General features: G+C 48.7%; 1 protein-coding gene across 3 annotated transcripts; it reads right to left on the minus strand.

Moving 5' to 3' along the window:
• Nucleotides 1–228: 228 nt before the first annotated feature.
• Nucleotides 229–27,671, minus strand: LOC311444113 (exocyst complex component 1-like). 3 transcript variants are annotated; one of them, XM_084534994.1, is made up of 18 exons: nucleotides 27,542–27,671; nucleotides 25,684–25,873; nucleotides 24,412–24,539; nucleotides 20,115–20,274; nucleotides 19,395–19,588; nucleotides 16,144–16,371; nucleotides 15,312–15,444; nucleotides 14,853–14,962; nucleotides 13,791–13,940; nucleotides 13,064–13,157; nucleotides 9,417–9,535; nucleotides 9,067–9,177; nucleotides 8,407–8,477; nucleotides 7,599–7,839; nucleotides 6,580–6,763; nucleotides 3,696–3,895; nucleotides 1,328–1,522; nucleotides 229–1,127 (listed from the first exon to the last, which is right to left on the minus strand). In XM_084534994.1, the coding sequence occupies exons 2-18, from the start codon at nucleotides 25,805–25,807 to the stop codon at nucleotides 972–974; spliced, it is 2,598 nt and encodes an 865-aa protein (XP_084391120.1). In that variant the 5' UTR covers nucleotides 25,808–25,873; nucleotides 27,542–27,671; the 3' UTR covers nucleotides 229–971. The 3 variants fall into 3 exon arrangements, 2 of the variants coding, with proteins under 2 accessions (XP_084391120.1, XP_084391121.1); XM_084534995.1 differs by lacking the exon at nucleotides 25,684–25,873 and having other exon boundaries at nucleotides 27,542–27,601; XR_014697656.1 differs by lacking the exon at nucleotides 229–1,127 and having other exon boundaries at nucleotides 1,388–1,522; nucleotides 2,872–3,895.
• Nucleotides 27,672–27,717: the final 46 nt, after the last annotated feature.

Here is a 27,717-nt window from a genome sequence, read left to right on the forward strand (position 1 = left end):
GGTGTGCTTACTGACCCATTAGATCAACATCAGGTAGTCTGAGCTGGGGTCAACAAGTCCAAAAAGCAGCAGTAAGGATGGGGCTAACATCCTTGGAAGGGGGGAGGTGGGAAGGAGTTGGCTTCTCTTAGGTAGACTCTATGGAAAAAAAGACTGTCCTTTGGTCTGGGAAATGGCTCCTATCTGTTTTGAGATCTTAGGGAGTTCCATGATATCAAACCATCTGAGTAGTGTGAGCAGTGCTTTTATTTGCTTTGTATTGAACCAGGAAGCTCCAAGTCTTTACTTTTTAAAGACAAGTCTATCTTGGATAGGATGTCAGCCTCCAAGTCACCAACACAGGATGCAAGAATTGAGTGAAGACCATATTTTTAAAAACAATATAGTAACAAGCTGTGACATTCTTATGGGATGCTTCGTAAGAAAATGGGGTAAGAAAAAGATAATCCTTGAGAAGCATTTTCCCTGATATGCTGAAACAGTAGCATTTACTTCACTCCAATTGGCAGAGTAATTGTGCATGCTTAGATATAATGGCACTGCACATATCAGGGTGGCTTGATGCATTGTGACCCTCTTGCTTCAGCACAGGTTCACTGGAGATAAAAAGGAGAGAGTCCTGGGGAGCAGAGGGCTTTCATCATTCAGCTGTGTGGCACGGCGGGCAGTGGTCTGGTGAAGATGCACAGCACGGGCACTCACCTTGGCAGAAACTTGAGGTTTGGGAGTTTTTTCATTGGCTGTACAGTGATTTCTTTGTGGGAGGAAGCTGTGCTTTGCCCCTGGAAGCTCCACTTCCCCAAAGGAGATCTAGTCTAATACTGACAAGGTAGCTGCACCTTGGTGTTGAGTTCAGAGCAGGGCACTGCATATCAAAATTCAGCCTGGGAAGTTTTACATTTCAGTTTAGCTTCCTGAAGGTGTAGCTGCAGAGGATCCCTGAGCTGGTCTCAATCGACAGGCATCTGCCTCTACACGCTGGACAGGGTGATGGAGTTGAAATAGCTCAGCAAGTCCGCCATGGTGAAGTCCATGGTGATCCCCGAGCCTGCGTAACAACGTTGGATCAGATCCTCCAGCTCTTGGTACTGACGTATGAGCTCCTGCTCCATGGCGTGCCACACCACCTAGGGAAAAAAAGGGCATCAGCCTGTGCCAGCTGTACGTGGGGTCTGACTGCAAGAAGATAAGCCATGCATGCTCTGCCACCCTATGACAGGACAAGCCAGAAGGAAGGAACTTCAGGAGGAGAAGACCCACTGCTTTGCAGCCATGAACCCACCCCAAAATCATGACACCACACCCAAATAACACCACAGTCAATCACCGGCAGGAGATTTTCCTCTGGGGAGAGATACTTGTGGATTTTCCTGTAGAGGGTCTCGAGGGCTTTCTTTACTTCCTTGCCAGGGTACCTCTCAATGACCTTCCTCAGCTCTTGCTTGCTGTAGGCCAGCTGGAAGCTGACCTCCTCTTCTTTCACCCCCTGGGCGATGCGGGCTTTCACCCCTTCAAAGAAGTGCTGGAAAAGCAAGGAGACATCCACTGATGAGCTGCATGAAGGTGTTAGGGATGAAACCTGGCCACTGTCCTCAGTCCCCTTCCCATGACCAAGTGGAAGAGAAGTTATCAGACCACTCGTCCTCCAGGAAAGCAGGGCTGCTCTGCAGGCCTGGCTGTGCTTTAGGGCATTTCATCAGTTCTACTTTCCCTCCCTGCTCAGCATGTGGGATCTCTAGGGGTGGCATTACCATGGAGCAATGGGACTGCTGAAAAGTTACTTGTGTTCCTTAGGGCTTCACGCAGTTTGCCTCGCTAGAGAGGGTTTGGATTCAAATGGAGTAACAATCTGCAAAACTGTAAAATGAACTTCAATTTTCTTAGTACTTTGAGGATATTGTGAGTATGCAGGAAAGGCTGCCCCTTAAGGAGGTGTTTCAAAAGGAGTGTATATCCAGCCACAGGCATGGCTGTCACTTCTAAGATCCCAGGGCTAAGCCAACCCAAAGGAGTACAGACCTCAGCTAGTTTTTGGAGAAAATAGCAGGAGCAGGGTAGCTCCGTGAAAGGCTCAATGCTGATAGAGGGCTTTTTCTTTTTTTTTTTTTTTTTTCCCCTGCATGTGCTTTTCTAGACACAGAATCTGTTGGAACCTCAGTCAGCCTCTAGTTCAGCCTCCTGCTAAAAGCAGGATCGCCACTGCATTCAGACCGGGGCATCTGGGGCACTTCTGAAGGTGGGTCTTGAAAATCTTCAAGGACAGACTGCCAGTGTTTTATTATCCTCATCGTGCTTTTTTTCTCTCTAGCTTACCCCCCACCTCCTTCCCCCCAGTGTGTAACTGTTCTCTCATCATTCTGCTATGCATCTTGGTGATGGACCTGGTTGTGTCTTCTCAGTTACCTCCTAGGGAAGGTTGCTGTTGGGTACACCTAAAACTGTTTTTCTTCTCCAGGGCCAAGCTCACAGGACACATGTTACTGTTCCCTGGCCATGTTGGTGGCCCCCTTGTGAGCTTGTTCATGATCTGGAGCCCCAAAGCTGGGCACAAGATTTCAGATCTGGCCTAACAAAGGGGAAAAAAAAGTAAGACTAATATCTTCCTTTGATCTGCTGCCATACAGCCCAATATGCTGTAGGCTGTCTTGAGTATTTCTGCTGCAGTTTGGGGTGGAGAAATATCTTAAATCCTAAGGGTTTTCAAGGACAAAGAGGTTCCTAAAGTTACAAGCTTCTTTCAAAAACAGGTGTGGGCTCCTAGGTTACTCAGTGCCTTTGCAACTACTCTTTATGTTGAACTGAGCTCAAACCTGAAGAGCTACATGGGCTGTAAGAGGTGGCTGTCAGGTGTCTGAGCAGAACACCAAGTACCTTCATGTTATTTGGAGCAATGAAGTTCTGCTTTCCCTCAGAGGAGGAAGTATTTGAAGACATTGGCATGTCACTGCTGAAAGCAGCATGAGATGCTGAGCTGATCTTCCAGTCAAACCTACAAGATGTTTGACAGCGAAGACTGCAAACAAATTGAAAGGAGCAGGTCTTATAAATAATTCAAGCTGAACTCAGTCTGAGATATTTTAGGCCAGTGAGTGGGTCAAGAAGAAGCAGAGCGAGCAAGGAGGGGTCTTGAGAGCAGCCATCATCTCAGAGGAAGGGGGATGCCTGGTTGAGTTAGCGAAGCCTGGTGCTTTTAGCTCAGTTCACAAAGCAGTCACCTGGGAAGTGTGAGGTTCTCCTAGGCTAATTAGTCCAGGCAGCTGTGCAAAAAGAAACTAGCATGTGCCAGGCACAGGCATGCAACCTGGAGCGGGAGAAGGGGGCTGAGCAGGTCCCTGCACCGAGGCCATGAGTTGCAGAGGTGCTTTTGAGCTGGTCCTCTGGTCTTCCAAGGGGAGCAGGCACTGTGCTATACCATAAAAACCAGCAGTAAGTGGTCAGAAGTGTGCGAACTTCAGCTCCTGACCCCTGGTCCTGTTCATCATGGCCACAGAAGAGGGGTTACTCCCTCAATCTTACAAGCTTTCACAGATTTGAGAACTCTTTTTCACCCCTTAGTAATCTGTTGCAAACAGCCTCCGTTCCATCCTAGGTTGTGGTTTCTAAATTTGATTCCCCTCCTCTGGATTCTGTCCTGTGGATTTGTAACTTTATGAATTGCAGTGACCTTTTGATGGGTCAGGTTATTCTGTACTCACGTTGAGCTTTTCCAGTGGCTGGCCCAGGTAGGTGATGACATATTTCTCCATGTGCTCACTATACCTTTGCTTGGCTTCCCTCTTTTTGTCCTCCAGGCATTGTATCTTCTTTTGGCACAGGAAGCAGTGAATGTGGTGGAAATTCTCCATCATGACCATGTCTGTGTTCGCCTTGAGATTTGCTGAGGACAGGCTATTGACTGAAAAGACAGGGACAGGTATGGAGAGAATCAAGGGCTGAGGTAAGCTTCATCACAGGCTGTTCAGCTGTCTGACTGCCTTGCCTTCCAGGGCAGTGTACTGGCTTTGGAGCTGTAATATTTTATAATTTACCCAAAAGGGTGCAGAGACATTCAGGTCTAATCCAGCCCTATCCAAATCTTTCATCAGGTCTCACCATGCTGCCAACCACTCGCTAGCTGGTCTGGAGAGGGCAAGAGCTCAAGTAGCTCACTGAGTATGCAGAGCAGAGATGGCCCTTCTCACTCCTCATGGTAAACAGGTCATTAGGCCATCCTATTTGAACTGTCTCCCTCTGAAATGCTGGAGGGAGTAACTATAATGCTGTGTTGGGTCTGTCTGAGCTGGAGTCACCTTTTCCCTACAGCAGCCTACACAGTGCTGTACTCTGCACTCGTAGCTGGAACAGCACTGATATCACTCCAGTGTTGTGTCTATTGCTGCATAGTGCTGGCACAGCATCAGGACTCCTTCCAAGCCCCCAAAAGCCAGCAGGCTGGGGGTTGAGGATGTAGAAGGTCCTGGTGGGGTTGACGCCGCGGTGCAGCACAGAGCCTGCCCTCGGTACCAGGTTGTAACTCAGGAGGAAGCGCAGGGACGGGAGGCGGGTGACAGGCACGGCGTGCAGGCACGCCATGCTCTCCCAGGGCAGCTTCTGGAGGTGTTTATCCAGCACGAGGACGAGGGAGCCGCCAGGTGCCCGGACGCGGCTCCTCTGCTTCTCCAGGGCCTTTTGCAGGAGGAGCTCCGCTTTGTTGCAGGACTGCGAAGGGCACATCCCTGCGGCCAGGGCTTGCACGTCGGCCGGGGTGAGGAGGGGAGCAGCGTTGAGCAGGACCTTGAGCAGCGCCGGGTCCGAGCCCCGCCAGCCGCAGCGACGGAGCTGGGCGAAGAGGCGGGCGGCTTTCTTGGCCAGCGCGGGATCCTGGCTGGTGGGGAGCAGCATTCCCTTCCAGCAGTCCAGCACCTCCGTCTCCAGGGTGTCGATGAGGCTCTTCATCCTGCGGTCCAGCTCGGAGCGGCACAGCCACCAGTCACGGTTGTTGGTGTAGTTGATGGTTTCTTTCTGCTCCTTCTGGATGGTGTCGAAGTCACTCAGCACTGAGCTCAGCGGGGCCTTGGTGAGCGCGGTCGGGATGTGGATGGTGATGGGAGTGCTGCCCCTCTCCAACCGTGTCAGCAGCAGTATGTCGTCCTTGGAGAAGGGCTGGACGCTCACGAGGGTCAGCAGACAGACGGTCACTCCTGCAGGGATCTGCTGCAGCTGCTCTCTGAATCTGTTGAGCTCCTGGGGCCCCAGACCCGTGGAGCTGAAGCTGAAGAGGTTCTGGAGCTCAGTGAGGTGATGGATGCGCGAGGGAGCATCCTGCAGGGAGAGCCCTTGGAGCTGCTCAGCCGCAGCTGTTGCCGACTTGTTCAGATTGTGAAGCTTCTCGTGGATGATGATGAGCAGCTGATGGCGCAGGGTGATGGAGACCGACTCGGACAGCAGATAGGCGGTGGAGACGGGGTCCTGGTCGCCTGTGAGCAGAGCCAGGAGCTGGCAGATCTGGCTGTAGAGCCCGGCAGGCGGGTAGTGGCAGATGCAAAAGCCAGCAGGCTGGGGGTGGGCAAGTGATGGGGAGGGGACATTGCTGGGGCAGCTGACCTAAACCAACCAAAGGGATATTCCATAACACCTGATGTCACACTCAGCAATAAAAGGGGGGGCTCTCGTGGGGGAGGGGGCTGTTCCTCCTGAACAACCACTACGCGTTTGGGGCCCTGCTTCCCAGGACGTGGCCGAACACCGCTCGCTGATGGGAAGTAGAGAATAATTTTTCCTCTCTCTGTGCTTCCGCGCGGACTGATTGCTTCTTTTGTCTCTGGTTTTTTTCCTCCCATTCCCTTTCCCTTTAATTAAACCTTTCTTATCTCAAACCTCGAGTTCTCTGTGTTGTATTCTCTCCCCCTTCCTCTTTGAGGAGAGGGGGAGTGAGAGAGCGGTTGTGGTGGAGCTCGGCTGCCCACCTGAGTAAAACCACCACAAATGCACATACTGGCCCTTGTTCATTAGCTTTATTCCCTATCTCACCCACTTTTGCTTTAAAGATTGCTTATAGCATGGTAGGGCCTGTTTATGCTCCAACCCCAAGCTCATCTGCCCATCTGCACCACCTCATGCTCTTGGAGGCTTGGACTTATTACTTCTGCAGTGCCTCAGGTCTTCTCCAAGCTGGGAAGTGGGGTCTCTGCACCGACAGCCAGGGACCCACTGAGAGCTGCCTGCCTGGCTCTCCCAACCCCTCTCCTTAGTACTTTGGGGGCAAAGTTACTCTCTGGCTGCTGGTGCTCCTGAGACCTGTCCTTACAAGAAGTCTGATCTGTAGTGGGAAGCATCTCCTCTGTAGCGGAGAGCCTGGTGTTAGATTCAGAGCTAAGCTTGTGTCCCAGCCTCTGCAAACATCCCAGGCAGCATGCACCTTGTACTCTCTGCAGTCTGAATTTGTCAGATGCTCCAGGTCTTTGCTTGGGGAAGGCAGATTCAGCCCAAGCAGTGTTCAGGAGGCAGGTAGCCTGCATGTACCCTGCTCTGGTGGCTCAGCTGGTTGCTGATGACTCCTGAGGCTGCAGCCTTATGGTTGCCACCAGTCTTTGTACTCACTGCTGCTGAAGACGCTGCTGGCCAGCCTGAGGTGTGCTTTGTCCAGCTCCCCTCTGCGCTGAGCTGTCCTGAACACCTCCTCTGAGAAATTCACAAACTCCTCGAAGCGGCTCACAGAGGGCAGGATCCCACCTCTCATCTTGCTGGGTGCCTTCGCCTCCTTGATTTCTTTGCACAAGGTCCCCTGGCAATGATACAAAAAATATGCTCAGGTCTGTCATGGCCCCAGCCCCCTCTTCCAGCAGGCAAAGCCACAGGCCAGAAAACAAGCCAAGCAATGAGTTGTGTACTGCTTCCTGCATTTACAAGGTTGGACTAGCAGCAACAGCCTCCCTTCATGAGTCTATGGGAAGAGGTGAGCTTCCTTGCCTCTGGCTGTGTCTGAAACCATACTAGGTGCTCTTCTGGAGCTGGTGTGCTTGGTCTCAGGCTGCGTGGTTCTTTGCTCGGACATAGTTCTGTCTCTTCACACATACACCCAAAGGACAGAGGCTCTCCCCTCTGGTAATTCTGGCACTTCTCAAGCCAGTTTGGGAACAGGCTGTCTGCTCCAGGTCTTGGCAGAGGTGCCCTTGATGCCAGCATGTGGCTTTCCTTGACCTAGCAGTGTCAGGGCCAGGTTTTTCACTTCTGATGGGATCTTGATCACCCCACACTCTCCTCCCTACCAATTGGTCCTTGAGCAAGTCCTGCTGTGCCAGCAGGAGTGCAGAAGAGCTTGGCTGCAACAACTTGATATGCAGCCATCGCTTCAACAGCCTCCCAGAGCAGTACATGGGGAAAAATCCTTCAGTTTCCTCATCCTGATAAGAGCAGGCACATGTGGCACTTTATTTTATTGTGCTTTACCTCTCAGACATAATCAATGAGGGGCTAAGTCTTCCCAAAACCAGAGTCAGATCCACATCTGGTACACACCAGCACTGCCTTCAGTAAAGCCCACATTAGAAGTTTAGAAGACCCTGGAGGAGGTCAACCACCACCCATATCTATTTGGCCTTGCTCTTACCAACACTCACAATGCACTTGTTGAAGCTGCTCTTGGCCAGCAGCAGCATGTTGCCCAGGACAGTGTTGAGGAAGGATGAGGGGGGAGCTGAGGAAGAGCCCCACATCCCAAAGACGGAGTCACTCAAGGTAACCAAGACCTGCAAGCAGCTGAAGGGGTGGGTCTTATTGCAGACATCTAGAAAACCTCTCAGCTCAGGCTCCAGTGAACTGAAAATCTCACTCAGCAGCCGGGTTGTAGGTTCTTCTAGTCTTAAAAATAAAAATTAAAAAAGTAATTAAATGGGGAGGAGCACTGATGCTGTGGCCAGCTGGAGAGGCATGTGCAAAGCTACATAAGGGAGAAGGAAAGCCTTCTGTATCACAGTAGAGCTTATTTATTGCTTGAGTCCTCCAACTCTTCCACATCTGTGCCTGTGGGAGGACACCGAGGTCCTGTTTTCCCATCCAAATGGAAAGTTTGTGGTTTTATGCTGGCATTTTTTCTATTTTTTTTTTCCATAATATGCTTTCAGTCTACAATCTTGCTATTAGGGAACTAAAGCTGATCAAAGCATGATGCCGAGAAACCCCACTTTCTGTAACCCTCCTGAAGCAGAGTCACTGCACTGGGGAGAAGCACTCTGCCTCTCTGCAAGCCCAGCTATGATGCCTTTGGGTTCTGCTGCTGTCCAGGGTGCAAACCTGAGACCAATGTTGAAATCAGGATGGTCATCAATGGCAAAATAATAATAATAATCTATCAGTTCTTCTGGCAGTCCCTGTAGGACACTCTGGACCATGCCCACATCAAAGCAATGAATTGCGTGATCTACATACTGGCTCCGAGGCTTGGTGCAAGGAGGATCCTCTGCAGATGCCATGTTTTCTCCTCCCTTAGATGCAGGTATCTGAAATGATGAAAGAGGTGGAAAGTATAATCTGCATGTTCTCTCAGAGGAAAGCTTGACACCATAGGGTCATAGAATGGCTTGCATTGGAAGGGACCTTAAAGATCATCTAGTTCCAAACCCTCTGCCATGGGCAGGGATGCCACCCACTAGATCAGGTTGCCCAGTGCTACATCCAACTGCCTCATCCAACTTGGCCTTGAACACCTCCAAGGAAGGGGCATCCACAGCCTCTCTGGACCACCTGTCCCAGTGCCTCACCACCCTCTGAGTGAAGAATTTCCTCCTCAAATCTAGGTTTTATTTCAGCAGAAGTCATGCTGCATCGTACTGCAGTCCCACAGTTGATGTTTAGATATGCTGAGATCTTGCTGAAACCATAATTTAAGTTCAATTTTCTTTTGTCCTCAGGGAGTCTCAACACCGCCAGCAGTCCTGACACCACTGACTATTGCCAGAGGACCAGAGCCCAGGAGAGCTCCGGTAAGCAGATAAAGGTAATCAGACACCCCACTGTGCCTGATGAGGCTTGTATCAAGCTAGAGGGATGGGCCAGTGGCACTGGAGAGGACCTAGTCCCCATGCTTACCTCCAGCACCTGCAGCTCGGCGGTGTTCTGGCTTAGGTGGAAGAACTTCTCAATGAACTGCTGCTCCGTGGTGCAGAGGGGCTGCAGCTCTCGCAGCACCTGCTCCAACATCTGCTCAGAAACCAGCATGCATGTTAAAACTCCCAACACACACTGAGGACACCGGGATGGGTGTCCATGTCCACCTGAAGTGACATTTAAGCCACCACAAGGAGAGTGTCAGCCGTACAGAACAGCTCTGTTTCAGCCCCAGGTACGCAACACTGGAGAAATGGCCCTGGGATGTGCTGCAGCACTGGGCACAGCCCTTGTGGGACATGTGAACCATTTTGAAAACTTCATCTCCTGACCTTGATGACATTTCCTCTGTCTGGTGTGTCCTCCTGTCCTTCTCTGCTCCCTGGGAGGCTCCAGCGAGGGTGCTGCCTGCTCCCCATCACCATCGGCTTCTCCAAGCCCTCCTGAAGACCTGCAACAGGCACAGTGTGGTGGCTGGGCATCTGTCCCTCCTGGCCTCTTCAGCTCCTCTGATCACTTTAATGGATTGAAACATCTTTATTCCTGATCTTTGGTGTGTTTTGGCCTTTCCCCAACAGATTTTTATCAGGTTCAAATATGCAGGGGATACAATTTTGTTCTTTTTTTTTTTTTTTAATCTACCTTCTCATCTGTTTTTCAGTCATTACTTTCTTCTTGTTTCCCTGTGATACTTTTCCTTTTGCTATTTAGGGCTTAGTACTATATATTGAGGACTGGGGAGTGAAAAATCCTGGGTGATAAGAGCATAAATCAGCAGAAATGCCTGTAGGAGTTTCAGGAGAAATGTTTGTTGCTTAGTTCTTATGCTAAATTACCATTCAAACAAATCCCTGAAGGGGACAGTTGGCTTTTTCTGCAACTTGCTTTCTTCAATTATAAGTGTTCATCTGGAAATTAATATACTTTTCAAATGCTACCAGTTTTTACCACAACATTTCCTTTCCTGCCTGGTTTAAGTTGAAAAGTTGAAAAATGTATTTGAAATATGCATCAAAAACAATTATATCCAGGGAAAGAAATCAGTGGGGAAACATCCCTATTTTCTAATTAATTCTAAAAGTTGGTATTATTCCACTAACCCCAGAGGTCCTGGGTGATTCAGGCCAGCTCTTTATTTTCTGTGATATCCAAAATATCCTTATTTGAGCCAATACCTGCAGGGCCTTTACCTTTGGAAAGGATTTGTCAGATGTCCTACGCAGCGAGAAGGGATGAGAGATGACAGACAGCCCTTCTCATCCCCCCAGTCTTGCAAAAAACATGGAGAAAAATTAACGAGCTGCTTCCTAATATATTTTTCCCGCCCTTATGCAATGGGCAATGATCATTTCACTTGCTGAGAAGTGGCAAAACTTAGAAAAAATTTCTCCCCACAGCAACCAGGAAATAATTTTACAGGTCTAAGTTTTTGTGTGGAAAATGGAATGGAAAAATGAGGAGAAAATTTAATTAGTGACTCAATTGTAAAAAGGTTGGGGTTTGCCTTGTAAACTGCCCTATAATACTTGAAACAAGGCAGCAAATCTTCAGGTTGGGTATTTAGAAGGGATCAACATAAACAATCCTTTATGAGGCAGGGAAACAACCCTAAAAATTCACTGCCGGGGTCGTGATTAGAAAGAAAGAGGCAGTGGGAGCTAGAGAAAGCCTGGGAAGAAAGCCAGGAGACACAGGAGTTTCTCTTGGGATTTTAGTTACTTCTGTTTTATGGGGCTTGCATGAGTGCTAACGATGGACCAAGTACTGAAAGGAGATGACTGGCTTCGTGTTTACGGAGGGGGATTAGGTAGACTGGCTGCGACACGTGTCCTGTGCTATCTTTATTTAACAAGGCTGGCTTCATAAAGGTCTGCTTTAACAGCCCAGCCATGTCTGCACCTGCTCAGTGCCTAGGACACAAAAGGGTGATGGTGTTTTTCCTGTTGCCCAGCAGAACTGAAGTCCCTTGCTCAGAGTCCATCAATCACTTCGCAAATAGGAGCCAGGGCCTCTCCATCCCACACGCAATCTTTGTTATTTCCTTCTATTTAAGTAAAAGTAATCATCCTTCTTCAGGAAATGGGGTTTGGCTACATTATCTTATAAACCATGGAGCAGTTTGCCTTCCCACTGCCAGTTCCCTGGGTTTGCTTGCTTGCCAGTATGTTCATATTCTTTTATCAGGAATTCCTATTTTTAAGCAAAAAAAAAGAGCATGTTTCCCTAGGAGAAGCTGTGTCCAGGCATCAAGGAGCCAGGGGGGTGATAGGAAGGTTATCTTTTGTTAACTGTTTGTATTACCCTATCTGCCAGGCTTCCAGGAGGGATGTTCAGGATGACAGATAAAGTTGCAATAGACCCATGGCAGAAGTGTCTTCTTTTACAGCTCTTATGAAATGCTTTCCTCTTCCAGAAATTCTATATCTCAGTATTATCCTGGGATTATTATTATAGTTTCGTTTTATTTTCCTGTTATCTTCTGGCTATAGGCTTTCCTGCATCCTCCAGCAACAGTGACAGCTTGCAGCAACAAGTACAGCAGGTTACCAGCATTGTGCACAAATGATTTCCTACTCCCAGTTTTTCAGCCTGTCCCTTTGATTTTATTGCTTGTTATCTTTTGGTTTTTAAATTACAAGGGTAGTAATAATGTCATATTGACTTTCCCTGCACAACTTGTGCTTTAATGCTTTTTATGTTATTCTTTTTCTTCTGGAGAGTTCTTGATTTTATTATTTTTTTTTTCAGCCGGGTGATAATTATCTCTCTTGGCTCCATAGTTGGGCAAATCATTCTGGCATGGAAAAATCGGTTTGTGGTGACTATAAAAAGTTTTCCTGGAGGTGTTTTCCTCCATTACTTGCAAAATTTCAAAAAGGAAAAACTTTAAGGGTCAGTACCTTAGCTTGTGGGAAAATCCAACTCCCTACCGCTGCCTGGCATCACAGCCCAGACTTGGGGGGCAAAAGGGGGTGAGCAGAACCAGCAGCCAGGGCCAGCACTGCCCCAGGGGAGCTGCTGAACCTGCCATGGTGCAGAGGGAAGTGATGCTCAGCGTTCCTAGCCCCAGGGATGCAGCATGTGTTGGCTGGGCAAGAGGCAGAGCCCTTGGCTGCGCTCCTCCAGCCACCATCAGGCACCAGCCCTCTTTCCTTTGACCTCCGTCTCCAGCCAGCATGCAGGGTGTCCCCTGGGATGTGGAGACAAGTGATGAAGTAGGTGCAGAGCTGAAAGCAGCCAGGCTAGTGCTCTGATGGACTAAACACACCATGCAAAGTGGTTTCTGACATTCAAGCTGGGCCAAGCTGGCATGGAACTTTCCATTACAGTGCTTTGTTTTTCTGAAGGAAAATGTGATTTCTGTGCAATCAAAAACTTCCAGAGGAGACAGATCAGTTTCTCTTTTTATCTTCAGAAACACCTGACTGGAATATTTTGAGTCAGATGCAGCCATTCCTGTTGAAATGATCACCTTGGGACAACACAGCCCCACAGCCAGCTCACTGTGAAATCATTCTGTTCTCACAAATATCGCTATGAATACACTCATGTCTTCAGGGACAGGCTTGGTGCCATCTCTTTACAGGGAGAAGTGCCTGACCAGCTCTGCTTGTATGAAATATGGACCAGGCATTAGCCAGGCACTCCTATGTCCCCCTCACTTATGGCTCCTCAGGATGTGATCCCAGCCACCCATGCATCGTTTGGGAGTCCTGAAATGGCAAGATACACAGAAACTACAGCCCTGAGAAGCAGCTAAACGATGCTGAATAATACATGGGGCCGTGGCTCACACAGACACCACCTGGTGCACATCAGAGCCAACTTTGTCACCTGCTGCCAGCTGCAGACCTGGCCATAGGGCAGGAGGGAAGCTCATGGCACAGTAACACCCGTGATGGGGGATGATTGCTGCATTCCCTACTTGCAAAGAAATTACTGCTCAGCAGCACAAAGGTCACATCTGAAAGTCACTTACTTCCTTTTCTTCTTCCCAACAAGAGCATTTTGGCTTGTTCAAAAAAGGCTTTGATTTCCCTGTCGTAGAGTCTGCTGAGGTTCTGGGCATAGACCTGGAACAACAAGACGGGCACAGGAATTTCCTCTGCATCTCATCTCCCCATGACCAGCTCCCATCTCAGAGCTTTTTCCTCAGCTGCCCAGTTGAAGCAAAAGTCAGCAGATGGTAACTGAAATGGACCTATTGTTCTTGGGGCGTAAGACTTTTGGAAAGGCAAAACACAGTAACAAAAATGAAAACCAAGCCTTAGTGATATACAAGAAACCATCTCATTCACTCAGCAATGTCCGTATTAGCAGAAGATGCCAAGGATATTAAGGGCTTCCCAGAACTCTACAAATAAAGTTCACTTGAATAAAATACAGTTGAATAAAATACACCCAAGTGTTGTATGAATGATGTTTGAATGAATGCAGTTCATCTTATCAAGCATATGCAGTAGAGGGATGCCCAGATGACAGCAGCAATACCAAATTTTGGAATTTCAGACCTTTTCCTTCAACACAGTATCTGTCACCAAGTCCCATACCTATTTCTGTCAAGCCTAAGGTGGCCAAGCTGGCCAGACTCTCTCCTAGAAATGCAAAATGCTGGAAGCTCACAGCCAAGAAGGGATTTGGAGAAACTGAGCTCTCGCCGTGAGTTGACCTCTTGGATGGATATTTATTTGGGATTTCAGCCATACCTTGGGGAGATCAGAGAAGAGAACTGGGTTGGCATTCCTCAGCCAGGCCGTGAGCGGGGTGTAGGGTGCCAGTTCCTCATGATGGAGACTATGGCTTGGTGCAGAGAGCTTGTCAAAGGGGTTCATGAGAGCATCGACCTGAGCATTGCCCTAAAGCAACAGAAAGGACAGAGAGTGCTGAATAAAATGGCCTCAGGAAGTTCTGGAAAACAGTTGTTTGCTAACCACCCTTGGATTGCTAATTCTGAATGTTTGAGAAGCAAATTTAAAGGCCAGAGAAGAACAGAGTGATCACTTCAAACTCCAGTTTTAACCCTATGTTGGGTGAACAATTCTGAGCCCAGAGGAATGATTTGGCCCATCAGTAATACGTGGGATGCTGTGGCTAAGTACAGTGGATAGGATAAGACACAGGGAGATCCCACAGATCCCTGCCAGGTTCTCTACCCAGGTTCTACCCAGGATCTCTACCAGGTTCTACCAGGATCTCTACCCAGGTTTAGCCCTTGAAAGTCAATGTCAAGCATCTAAGGCTGTAATGCTAAGGATCTGGGAGCAACTCCTCTTCACAAAATGAAATCTAGAAGAGTCACGTTGTCCTTCCAAACTTCTTCCCACCGTGTCCACCATATCTTTTATATTGCATGACGGACATTTGAAAATGTTAATCAAAGGCTCAAGGGATTGGGTTTTCTCCTGGGATTTTGCGTAACAAACAAAAGAACAGCCACCACCACTCCTAAATTAAAATGAGAAAATGTAAAGCAAAAAATCTAAAGCAAAACCACTTCTCTTTGTAACATGACCTGAGGATTAATGACTCATGGGGAGGAACCTGATAGCCTGAGAGATGCAGAGGTGTGCTGAATTTTTTCTGCACACCTGCAAAACTAGCCAGTGAGCTGGGGACAACTGCAGGGTGAAAGTACATGAAAAGATGTCTTTGGGGAGACGCTTTTGGAGAATCCTTTATGGTGGCATCCCCAACACCACTGGTGCTAATTTACCAGGATAGTCAAGTTCCTCAGAATGCTGTGCTGCTGTGTGGAGAGTGAAGCCCACCTGCAGCTCAAAGATGTTCGTAATGTGACTGATGAAGCTGTTTTCAAAGTTCTGCTTGAGTGTTTCAAACATGATCAGCTGCTCCGCCACAGCCTGTAGCTTTCGGTAACCTCGAGACAAAGCAGGAGAGGTGTTAGAGTGGCACAGAGTGGCACTGGGGCCTTTTGTCACCCAGCACCCTGACAAATGCAAGAGGTGTTCAAGGCATAAGTTCTGGGGTGAATGCTGCCCCCTAAAAGCCAACAAATGGAAGAAAGTTTGCTGTGATACTGTGCAAAGAGAGATAAGGAGGCTCATGGAAGCTCCAGCAACATCTTCAGAAGAAAACCACCTCTGCCAGCCTGTGTCCCAGCTCATCTCTCTGGCTGTGCTGCAGGAAAATGGTGCGTGAGCAGCACAAGTGGCAGATAAGCTGATGTCTCTACCCTTCACAGACATAAATCTCTGCCCTCTCCTTACCAGGCTGTATCTGGATGTTCATGCAGCCAGATAATGCCTCTGCTGCAGCAACACAGGCTTTCAGGCCGCTGGGGCTGGAGAGGTCTGCCCGGCTCAGGGCCTCGCAGTGCTCCTTGCCAAGGTCAAGGTGGGTCTGAAAACAAAGCCAGAAGAGAGCAGGTGCAAACACATCCAGCTCTGCATCCCTTCCCATTCCACCTGGAAGGCTGCTGGCTTGAAACAGCCAAGTGCTACCTTCAGCTGCCAGGCTGCAATTGTCCATCGAGAAGGCTGTGCTGCTCTGTCCCCAGCAAAAACAAAGGTCTGCACAGTCACAGCAGAAGTGCCAGCGGAGGGGCTCAGCCTGAGTGTCAAATGGGCTGGCACTGCTGGTATGGCTACTGGCAGCAAGGTGGATGGCAGGAGAAAGGAAAAGCTAAGGAAAAGGCAGTGACTAAGAAATAAAAAGGTCAGTGGTGTAGAGGTCACCATAGCCAGTGGAAGTGAGGATTAGCTGTGCTATTACAGCACAATTCTTGCATTTACGGTGTATTATTTTGGTAAATAGCTTGCCTTTCCATATGGCATTACACAGGTTGAGGCTCACCTTGCCCATGAAAAAGATCTTTGGGGGTCCCTCTACAGCACTGGGCCACAGTGAGGGCACTGTGCATCGTAATTGCCACCAGTCTGCCTGTAGCCCATCCCAACTGTGTCCATCCTTATATTATCAAGACAAAGTTCCTCATTTCTAGGCCAGAGAAGCTCTGTGGCCTTTGCAAACAGTTTTCAGGGTTTGCGGTACACTGATAGCTTCTGGAACAGATTTAACAGACTTTGCAAATCCACATACCGTGAGGAAGAGGATCTCATCCATCAGCTTCGTCTTGTTAGAGAGGATGTGATGGAGCAAGGAGTTCTCCTGGTGGATGTGGTCCATCTGCTGCTTCACGCTTCCCAGTAACTCATCGTAGACCTGCAAGGTCTCCTCCACTCTGGCCACCTCTGCCAGGGCCTCATCAATGGAGCTCATCAGCTTTGTCACCTGCTTCTCAGAAGAGATGATGGCCCTCAGGTTGGCCTGTGAAATGGAGAAACAGAGGGCTTCAGCACCGTGCCAGGGACTGATCAGCACCATCTCAGAGCCAGATATCCTGACCCTCATCCTCCCAAGTCAAAGCAGAGTCTTCATGGTCATAACATGCAAGACAGCTGTCCTGCATCACTATCAGCACAAGGTCAATGTCTTATCCTTGCACTCAGCCAAACTCTACATCAGCAAGTCCCAAGTGCAAGGCTGAGCTGCTCTGGCAGTGGAATTAATAAACAGTTAAATCATGCAGGAGACACACGCATATGTGTGTCTCTAATATGGCAACTGAAGGCATTATTTGCCCCTGGAGGTCTCGGGCATTTGTTTTGACGGGTGGTAGAGATGTAACAGCATGTTAATTGTTGATGACAAGCTCCGCTAGAGATTAACTGCTTCCAAATGTTAATTGTATCATTTTCAGGGCCTAAGTACCATGTGGGATATCAAGGAAAATAATCTATAGCCATGAGCATGGGAGGCATGAGTCTTCCAGACTGTTATCTTTCTCTGCCTTAATCAAGCTTTTAAAGGAGTTTGTCATTTCAGATATTTCAATTATCTGACGAGTTTCTTATTAAATGAAGGGCTGCATCTGCACTCAGTATGCCCCACACTTGGCTTTCTGATGGGAAATGCTCAGAAGGAGAGAAGCCAAGTCTTGTCCACCCAAGTCAGGTTGTCACAGCTTGGACCTCCACTGTGCACTGAATGAGGAGTGTCTGAAAGCTGGTTTCCTGCACAGTAGCTGCTGGCCATCTACAATCCCCATGTCAAGATGTTTCTCTTCTTCAAACTCTATCTCCACTGCTGGTGGAGTAAGGATGGGCTGGTAGCTCCAGATCTAGAGGTGGTACGTGCAGGACAAGACACTGGAGCATCACAGAGCTGCTCCTAGAATGCGTGAGAGCCACTCTGCAACCCCTGCCTGGATCTGGTGGCTTCAATATCATGGGCAAAATGTGTATTACAACCTCCCGTGACAAATGCAGCACAGTTTTAGGAGCTAAACAGCTGACAGCATGGGAGGAAGGGCTGGGGACAATGGCATCAGCTGTAGACAGATTCACAGAGGGTCTGGCAAGGTCAGAGAAATCCTGTAGAAAAGAAAAGCCTGAAATCGTAGCAGTCTCTATCAGAAGGGAGAGATGAAGCTGCCTGTCTGCAAAGAGCTGCAGCGTTTCCACAGGGAGCCCCACGAAGGCAGGGCAGGCAGAGATTTCAGTTGCCAATAGGTCAGTAACCGGGTATTGAAGTGGGGCTTTCTGGTCCATGATATTCATCTCAGAAAGCAACAACGACGTTAAGAAAATGTTCCTTTCGCCCGGAGCCCAGCCCAGCACGAGGACCTGCGAGGGAGCAAACAGCCCCGCTGCCAGACTGCCGCTTTCCAGCCACACGCCGGGGACCTTTGCATTGTATTAAACACTCCTAAAACACAGCCACAGCCCTCCCACAAAGCTGGTCACTGCTCTGCCTTTGGATTGTCTCATTAGGGCTTAACAGGAGGTGGCCAGGAGAAAAGCATCACCGGTGGCAGCGCCGGCAGAAGGGCTCTGGAACATCGCCACTTGGGCAGTGGTAATCGCGCTCCCGCCGGACATGGTGCACAAAATCGCTGGGAGATGCATGAATTCTGGCGTGTGCTGGGGTCCTGTGAGCACGTAGGAATACCAATGTGGAAATCAGGCCCCCCAGGTGCCCTGGCCATGCTCTCCTTCCCTCCGAAGCCTCCAGGCTGTTGGCACGCTGCTTGGCCATCCCCAGAAGAGATGGGCTGGCAGAGGCTGATTAGCGCTGCAACGGCGGCACAAGGTGGTATCACTGGGGTGTGGGGGAAAAAACGTCTAAATATATGCATGTGCTGGTCTAACTTGCTGCTATCAATTACACTTAATATCGTAGATCAAGCCTTACAAATAGAAACATCTCATTAATTAATTTGCATTAACAGTAAGCAATGTTTATTCGTTAAAGGGCATTAAAATAATGTATTCGGCAGCACCTTTTGACTCAAAGAACTTAACTTAGAGTTTTATTGGTTGCCCTTGCAGTGTGTTTTATAGCTGGGAAATGGAGTTGCAAAGTGCCTGTATGAGAGCAAGCAGGAACAGCCCTCAGGAGTTCGATTTTCCAGATTAACTACTTAAGTTTCCAAGCATAACTCATACAGAGACACAAATTGGGAATACAGCAGCTACTGGAGCTGAAGGAGGTTGGCTTTAGGGTTTGTGGTTTCTATTATATTTTAGAATATTTCCTTTGGCTTGTTTTTTTTTCCCCATTTGTTCTCCATTTACCTGCCTATAAAATCCTATCACCAGGTAAAATACAGGACTCTTTATCAGGAATTGTAGTGATAGGACAAGGAGTAATGGCTTTAAAGTAAAAGAGGGTAGATTTAGATTAGATATAAGGAAGAAATTCTTTACTGCCCTTGGAAATCCCAGCCCCTCACTGCTACCATTTCCCCCCACATCCCCGTGCCTCTGGGCTCTGCAGCCTTCAGGCTCTGTGTGCATGCCATTTATTTTGTTTTACTCCTTCCAAAGCTGACCGACCGTGGGCTTCTCTGCCCTGGTGTGCCTGCAGATGAGTGGGTCAGCCTCTGTTTCCCCCGCAGTCGTTGGAAAGAGGCCACGCAAGCTGATGTCCAAGCGCAGTGAAAACAGAGCTGCTGGTGCAGGCAGATATTCATCAGCAATGATGTTAATTCTGGCCGGGCTGCCAGGCTGCAGGGAGCGCTGGCCTCTGCAATCACCTGGCTACCTCCCAGCAAAAGCTGCTGGTCCTTCCTGAGCCCCACAGCCCGCAGGGTCCATGGCTGTGGCAAGGAGGTGTCCTACCCAAAGCCCCTCTCTTGGGCAGCCCCACTGGCTCATCGCACATCACAGATGCTGAGATCAGCTGGGGACTCCCAGGCCATGCCTTTGGACTCCTTCAACAACAAAAAACACCTTCTGCTGCAGGTCTGGGGGCCTTTTCTGTTGAATCACAGCCCTCGCCCCCCTCACCTCGTCCAGCACGTGCAGGTCGTTGCTCAGCTGCTCGGCAAAGGCCACGGAGTTGTTCACAAGGGGCTCATACTCCTCCATCAGCCTCAGCACATCTGCAGCCTCCTTCGGTGTCATCTCCTGGTAGGCACTGAGCTCCTCCTGGCTCTCAGTCTCTGCAGCATCCTTCCTGTCTTCCTGGGGCCTTTGTCTCCCTGCGTGGACAGGAGGACACGTGGGTAGAGCCAAATTTCATCATTTCATAAGCTCTGCTCTCCCTGCGTCCCATCTGGGGTCACAATTGACACGAGTCTAGTGGTCTCAGCCTGCTGGCCAGTTAGAACAACAGCATGGAATAAGGAAATGTGTGGTTGGGATAAAGGAAAGTCAGCCTTCTAAGGGACAAAATGGGCATCTGAAATTTAATTTGAGCTCTGGCTGTGTTTTTTACTCACCTCTCTAGGACTGTGTGTAGGGGCATGGTGACATGTTATACAAGGCTGAAACGAATTTCAGAGGTGAACAGGCTTCTTCTCGTCAAATGCAACACTAGTGGCAGGTTGTAAAATAAATACATTTTGGTGTTACCAACACTTGACTGCCCAACCCAGAGTGCAGGCAGCATCTATGAGAAGCCCTCTAAAATCACCAGAGCATGCAACAGGTTCAAGGACAGAGGGATATAGTGATGATAAATTAAAAATAAAACAACACTCTGAGTGTGACAAGGAAATGAATTACCTTCCACGGGACAGGAGGGGACATTCACAAACTTGATAGCCCTGGAGAGGAATCGGTGGTTCAGCTTCCACAAGCATCTGATAAAGGTTTTCTTCTCGTCAGAGCTGCTAGCAGTCCACTTGTAAACCTTATCGAAGTGCAGGTCAAAATCCAGGCTCGCCTAGATGTCAACAGTTAATTACCTCATCAATAATTAAACACCGCTTGCCTCACCACGTGCACTTAACGCAGGTCGGCAGCCTGTTTTAAAAACAGGCACTGCATGCTGTGAAAATACCTTGTGCGCTGGAAGGAAAAGCAGGCATAGGCTAAAGGAGGAGGGAGACACAGCTATGCTGCAGTTTCAAGCTCTGGGGATTTCAGTGGCCCCAGGAAGCTGCAGCAATTACTGGCAGCTCTTTCTTTCCCTGTTATCTCAGGGCGACTGGGAAGGGTTGGAGAGGTACGGTCATGGTGCTTTGCAAATAATCCCAGGCATGATAAAAGCACTGAAAACTAGGATGCACAGTGATTCTGACCCCAGGTGAGGACCCTGGGATGCTCACAGTAGGTCAGGCCAAGCACTCAGCCAGTCCTGGTGCTCTGCTGCAGCACACTGATCTCTTTTCAGATTGCATAAATCTCTCACCTTTTGCTGCAGGTTTTGGTGGATGGACGCTGATCAGCTTTGACAGCAGCCAACAGCAGATGCTTGAGAGAAAAGCATTCAAAGGGCAGGTCCGGAGTGATATTGCCTTCAGGATTCCCTGCCAGCCTCCAGCAGCTCACAGATCCAGAGCGCCGTGTTTAACAGCCCTTGAAGGACCTCCTGTCCCTGATTCCCTCTAACAGTTCTTTGAACCTATTCATGGTATTGGTGTCTACAGCGTCCTGTGGCAATAAGCTCTGCAGCTTAACGATGTGCTGGGTGAGAAAGCTCGAATCTACTGGAGTTCAGAATGAGCCCAGCACCCGCCTGCCTCCCACTGCAGATATTCCTCTCTGCCGTCCACCAACCTGGAATTTCAAACCTCTTTTCACTCAAGAATTGGGAAAATCCAGAAAAGAAAAAAAGAAGTTTCACCTGTATCGTCAACTACCCAATTTGCTGCCAGGGAAGGGCAGGACAAACTCTCTCAGGCCACCTTTTTGTTGGTATGCCCTCCTTGCTGGCATGGCTCGGTGTATGGCCAGGAGTAGTGACCCTGTGAGCACTTTTACCTGCTGCCAAGCATGGATCTCCCCTGTGTTTGGTCTCCTGAGAACTTCAGGTTACCCCAGCTACAGGCAATGGCTCAGGACATGCAGGAGCTCAGAGAAAGCAATGTTAACCTCTACAAAACTCCAAGCTCACAAAAAACCCCTGCTACCTGGCATCAATGACAGGACGTCAGTGCTACAAGGACAAGACCTCAGCTGGCCAAGAGGCAGAGGAGATTCCTGCTCCTCCCCACAGTCCTAGCACAAATCTCAGGGATGCTTTTCTTCCAGTTTTCTCCAGGTTTGGGGCTTTCCCCTCTCTGTTGCTCTTAAAGTCGTTGTGATGGAAATGACCCCATTTGCTGTGCTGCACCCCATCCCTGGCTTCTTCAGAAGGTCACTTGAAAGAACAGGAACATGGCCTGGAAGAAGAACACCCTTAGCCTCTCCCCATGTGGTTTTTGTCCATGTAAGTGTCCATGACTTTATCTCTATGCCCAGAGGTTGCAGTCTCATGGAGGGGGAACTCCAGCCATTGGAGACTTTGTGTTTGCCACTATGCAGTGTATGTGGGTGGAAAGAATAAGAGGGTGCTGAAGTAGGAACATCCCACAGAAAGAAACCCCTTCCTGCACCATCTCATTAGCTCTGCAGCACAGCCTGATCTCATCTTCTGGAGAATTTGGAAGCTGTTCTCATAATTATCGGTACTAATCATCGTAACAGGCGCAGAGTCTGTGCAGATTTATGCAGTCCTGCGATGCTGTAAGGGTCGCTTTCCAGACGCCTTGCAGCAGTACATCTCGCCCCCGCATTGCTCTGCAGGCTCCGTAGCAGCCCCTGCAGCAGCGCAGAGCGGCGATGCCTGGGGGGGGGACTTACAGGGCACGTGGTTTACAGCCTGCCTTACGAGGAGCTATTAAAGCAGGGAGGCCTCTGCTAATCGCTTCATAAATATTAATGCTGTTTTGGTCAAGGGAGCTGTAGCTTTAGCACCTCTGGACTTGCGGTGTCAGGATTTTGTTGGTGCCAGGGCTGGGGTGCAGCGGAGCAGACCGACGGCCAAGCCCCTGCTGTGCGTACTGAATGTCATCCCATGGGCTGGGGTCCCAGCTATCTGCTGGAAAAGGGTGGGGAGGTCTTATTTGCATTTTCATGGACCTGCCAAGCCACACACTAGGGAAAGACTGAGCTGATTTGAGCACTGGGCTGTGCTGGGAAGCTCGTCTGGTGCTGGGGTCTTGTGGTGGCACCGTGTCAGTGTGCCCTGGCTGCAGCCGCAGCTTCTCCCCTGCCTGGGGACCTCATGCAGCAGCTTCAGCTGGAGACCAGGTCCCGTTCCAGGAGTGACAGGGACAATTCTGGCTGCCAGCATTCAGGAAAGGTGAATTCAGCCTGGAAGAGGCAAAGAAAAGAGCTCCAGGCCTGATGAAGGGAACAGAGATGTCAGCATGGAAAAGGAGACTGTGAGGCTGTTCTGCTTAACCTGCCCAAAGGGAGGTCAACAGGGGAGGTGACTGCACACTAAAAATACATCTGCAAAGGAGAAAAGCTGTGCAGTCTAAAGGACAGGCACAGCACAAGCAGAAATGGGATGATGTGGGCCAGAATCCAGGCTGGGGGTCACAGGAGGGCTTTAGCCATCAGGACAAGCAAGTTCTCTGTTTGCCTCCCTGTAAGACAGGGTATTGTCAATTTGTCTCGTTGTGCTGGCAAATGAGGGGGAAAGGACTGACAATCCGGGAGGTGTCTCCTAATCCCAGCTGCTCAGGAGCCGAGGCAGGTCAGGAGGCGTGGAGGAACCAGGCTCATCTGCTAGAAGAAAGCTCAGGCAGGACGAAAACATGCAAGGGGAGATGTAAGACAATGGAAATATCAGTTCAGCTCTAACCATAGGATCAAGATGCCCTGCAAACCTGCAAGCATGATTTGCCTTTCAGCCATGCTGTGCAGATGTACTTTATTTGTCCTGGATGTAGAGCTGGAAAGCTGTTCTTTTTCTCGTTTATTTCTATGCTTGTGAAAACCCAGGCACTGCGCCAAGGCTCCTGGAACATTCACATTAATAAAAAAACTAATTATAACAACTTTAACGACACACTGCCAGCCCCGGCAGCAGAGTGGGAATATCTTGTCCGTGCTTTCTTTCCCAAAAACCTTCACGTCACCCTAAAAGCACAGACTCGTGCTCACTCCTTCTCTCTACAATCTTTCTTTCAGCAAATGCCTCCATTTAATCTTTAAATATCCTATGCAAGTGTATGTTGAGAAATGTTGTCAATGTGGATTGAGAGATGGGTCTGACAGTGTGTCCTGCTGGAGATCTGACAAGAGCAGTGCTTTGCAGCCCATCTCTCCAGCCTCAGGGTTGCTGCAAAGAACTTCAGGAGAGAGTTGTCCCAGAGGATAAGGGGATCCTGCCCCAGGATTTTGGTAGAGCTGTGTCAATGCAATGGTCAACTACTCATTGCTCACCCTACCCAAGTGTTTGGCTAGCCTAGCAGAAAGAGAGGGAGGACTCAGGAGGGAGGACATCACTCCAGCTTCATCCTCCTGGACGCACACGTCTTGTGGAAGAGAAGAGGGAAACAAGAAACCCCAGAGCAGTGCAGCAGGATGGAGGAGCCAGCTAGGGATGGAGAGACCCCAGTGCACCATTCTCTGGGAAACAGCCCTGAGGGAAGGCAGAGGGCTTTGATTTCTTTTTTATTATTTTTATTATTTTTATAATTAAGTGTCATTCAGGCTGGTTCAGTCCTAGATGAGGAAAGAAGCACCTTTGCTGCTCTTCCCTCCATCCAGGCGGATGGGCTGGGCTGCAGAAGACCCAAACACAGAACAGAATCATAGAATTGTTCAGGCTGGAGAAGACCTCTGAGATCATCTAGTCCAACCTCTAAGCTGAAGTCCGCCACCACACTGCTAAGTTCTAAATCAACAGGTTTCTTGAAGACCTGCAGGGATGGTGACTCAAGCACTCCCCTGGGCAGCCTGTTCCAAACACTGCACAATGCTTTCAGTAAAGAAATCTCCTTATGGATCCTGGCATGTGTCTCTCTAGCTTCATATTCATTTCCCTCTGCCACGTCCTTTGCTACAAAAATAAAATCAATCCTACCTGATCGAGAGTCTTGCCATCCACCAGCTTCAGCTCCGCTAAAGGCCACCTGTAGGCTATCTTGTACTGCTCTCCTCGGTCTACCTTGACCTTCACCAGAAATGGCTGCACTGGCTTAAGGGCATCCACTGTGGATGAGAGACAGAAAAAAAAAAAAAAAAAGAAAAGAAAAAAAAAAACTCACAATATTATTATAAACCCAGTATATAACTTCAGTGGGAGTGGATGGGTGCAGGTGGACAGACAGACACTGATTTTGAGTCGTGGCTGCAATGAACACTGTATGGAGAGGTGCTGCAAGGCTTTTCTCTTCATTTAACCTTTCCACACTGGAAGTGCTCTCTGGAGTCTAATCCAGAGTACTCTGAATTCATTGGAGAGATTCCCAAAGAGTTTTAAACCTGGCCATTGTGCTCTGTGTAACGTGTGAGCAATATTTCAGCAAGATCCAAAGATGACAGGAACGGGGTCCCTGTTGCCACAGGATTTATGACAGCTACATGCCCTGTTGCAGGCCCTATAGCATGGTCCAAAAGCATCGCCTTGTTTGACTGATACCCACATTAACATATCCCATCAAAATTCAATTCCAGTGTTAATTAGCTCACAGTCACCTTTTGGTTCATCAGGGAGGAATTCACTGTACCTCATTCTGGCTATTCTAATTCAGATCTCCCACCTGAGATAGATATCTCCAGAAAGGAGACACGGGCTGTTCCAGGGGCAACTCATGTATTTTAGATGCTGCTTGTAAAGCGACTGTATCATCCCTTGGAGATATTGCTCCTGCCCTCTATTGACTACAGAGGGTGCTGAAGCATGCCATTTAGGCCAGAAACTGTGGCTAAGGTTGTCAGAAATTAACCCTATAGCAGGTGACTGGGCTATCTGGAAGCCTGTTGTCAGGAGACTCTCTCCCCTGTAAGTCAAAAAAAATAAATAAATAAACCAACACCATATCTGTGCTAACAATTTCTTAAATGCTGTAGAGTGATGAAGCAACCAGAAGTGCATAGATCAAAGGAGATGCAAAATTTCCCAAAGCACGTGCACCTTTGGATCCTAATCAAATATTTGGGTCCTGCTGAAACTTTCAGCAAATCTATGAAGAGATAGAATGAGACTGTAACTCTGTGTTGTGTTAGAGGAGATTTGTTGATAACCTTTAGAAACAGATGTGATGCAAACCATAATAAAAATGATATTTCATTGCTGGATGGTTGAGCTGGGTTTGCAGCTCAACCTGCCTCCTGGCCACCCTGGGGTTCTTACCCACTACACAGAGAATGGACATTTTCTTCTTCTTCCCCGTCTTCCAGACACAGATGGTCTCCAGGAGCTTCTTGCTCTGTGGGTTGAACACATCTCTTTCCAGTGAGCTCCAGAGAGATGCCATGGTGGGGCCCGGGGGCAGCAAGGGGGAGCTGCAGCCTTCCACTGCTGCTGTCCCCAGTGGCAGCTCCTGGGGAACAAAACCAGACTGCAGATCTGATCCCCACACAAACTCCTACATGCTGACAAAATGCATTACCCCCACACCGGTATCCTGGACAAGGGTCTCTGCTGGCTTGCGGACAGCATGAGTTGCAAGTAACTTACAGACCTGAGGCCAGAACAAGACAAGCAGGACACAGCAGCACATCCAGCCCACAATAAAACTGTATCTCAGTTTCAATCATCCCATGGAGGTTTTAGCAAGTTACACATTTATTTTTCTCTAATTAATCTCTCATTTAATTCTCCTTCCACTTTACCAGACAGGCTCCCATTCAAGGAGCATTCACCATGCTCCAGAGCCTTGCCCAGCACACCCATCCACTGACAAGAGTGAGTGGCATCTATCTCTTGTCTGATTTACACAAGTATTTGTCAGGAATAAACCTGTCTCGGCCAGGGTATGTGTGCTAGGACAGGCTGCTCAAGCCATCTGAACTGCTCTGGTCGGGGAGTAGCTGCACAGCTCAATGGGGCTTGGAGACACCGACCCCAAGGACTTGGAGACACCGACCCCAAGGACTAAAGACAACCAAAACTGGTGGTAAGAAAAGCATTTAAAAGTAAATGGATCTGCAAAACTCCAGAGCAGAGAGTGGCTATTTCTACATTTTCTACATTTCTATTTTCTACATTGAAGAGCTGTTTCCTTATTTCTGCAAAACAAAAGCTCTTTCATGGCTCCAGCTGAGTACAGCAGCTTGAGCATCAGGACCATGTCCATTGGCAGGCCTAAAAGGAAGGCAGCTACAAGCAATTCATTGCCTGGTTATTTTTGTCAGACCTAAGACTTCTGGAGCTGTATTTCCACTGCAAGTCATACCCAAAACTGTCAGGGAGGAGATGTCAGTTTATGTCTGTATAAACATGGGGAAAAAAACACCAGTAATATTACAGTCCTTAAGTTAGGTGTGATTGAATAAACAAAGTGACTAAGGCTAAAAGGTTATACTTAATGCAAATATTTTTGTAAGAATTAGGAATAAATAAAAACACGGCCTGGAGGAAAACAATAACATTAGAAAATTGAACGTTTTGTAAGAGAAACTCGCTGCTACTGAAATTCACAGGTTGCTTTGTGACAGACTGGAACAAATGAAACCTCTAGTAACTCCCTTCCTTAGTGACGGGGACAGCTCAGCCACACAGTTAGCAAAAAATAAAATAAAATATAAGAAAAAGGGGGACTTGCTCCTAAAATGTTTCAATCCCCGCAGCATCTCTTTGAATGCAATCCCTTGCCTGGTTATCTTGGTTTCTCCATCCCCACCAGCTTTTCAGGCTCTCTGATGGCATTCACCAGGCAGGACGGCAGCCTGCAGACCCAACTGCTACTCTCGGACTCACAAATACAATTTTAACAGTGCTTGAGCAACAGCTAAAGGAAAATGATTGAAAGCCGAAGCAGCAGAGGGCTCGCTGCTGCCTGATAAGTTAATGTAGAAAGCACAATACTTCCCACCAGTGTAACTGAAAAGCTGCCTGTGGCTGAGCCACTTATCCCCTCTTTTCTGCAGAGGACGAGAAAGACTTAAAGATCTCAGTGAAGCCTCGACATTTTCGCACATCACCCATCCAGGCAGCTGGCAGAAAGGAAGAGAGCGTTAGTAGAAGGAAGGTTGTTCAAAGACTTTACCGGCCACGTCTTGCTGGGGATAAATTGTGGGATTTCAGTCGCAAAGAAGCCTTAGAACAGGAAACAGTTTGTTGGTAAAATGAAAGCTTGAAGAGAAAAACAGGAAGCCTGAGGAACCTGAGTGAAGCCCGTGAGCAGGCGGCTTGAGGTCAGGGCAGGAAATTGTTCATGCGAAT

This window comes from Aythya ferina (assembly GCF_964211825.1).
Source record: "Aythya ferina genome assembly, chromosome: 13".
Lineage (NCBI taxonomy): Eukaryota > Metazoa > Chordata > Aves > Anseriformes > Anatidae > Aythya > Aythya ferina.

Excerpts from the sequence above, each read along its gene's own strand:
- LOC311444113 (XM_084534994.1), bottom strand. The coding sequence starts at position 25,807 with ATGGCATCTCTCTGGAGCTCACTGGAAAGAGATGTGTTCAACCCACAG. Across the intron at positions 6,764-7,598 it reads GCAGCTTCAACAAGTGCATT|GGGACCTTGTGCAAAGAAAT; the intron begins GTGAGTGTTGGT and ends TATCATTGCCAG. Across the intron at positions 3,896-6,579 it reads CAGCAGCGTCTTCAGCAGCA|TCAATAGCCTGTCCTCAGCA; the intron begins GTGAGTACAAAG and ends CTGTCTTTTCAG.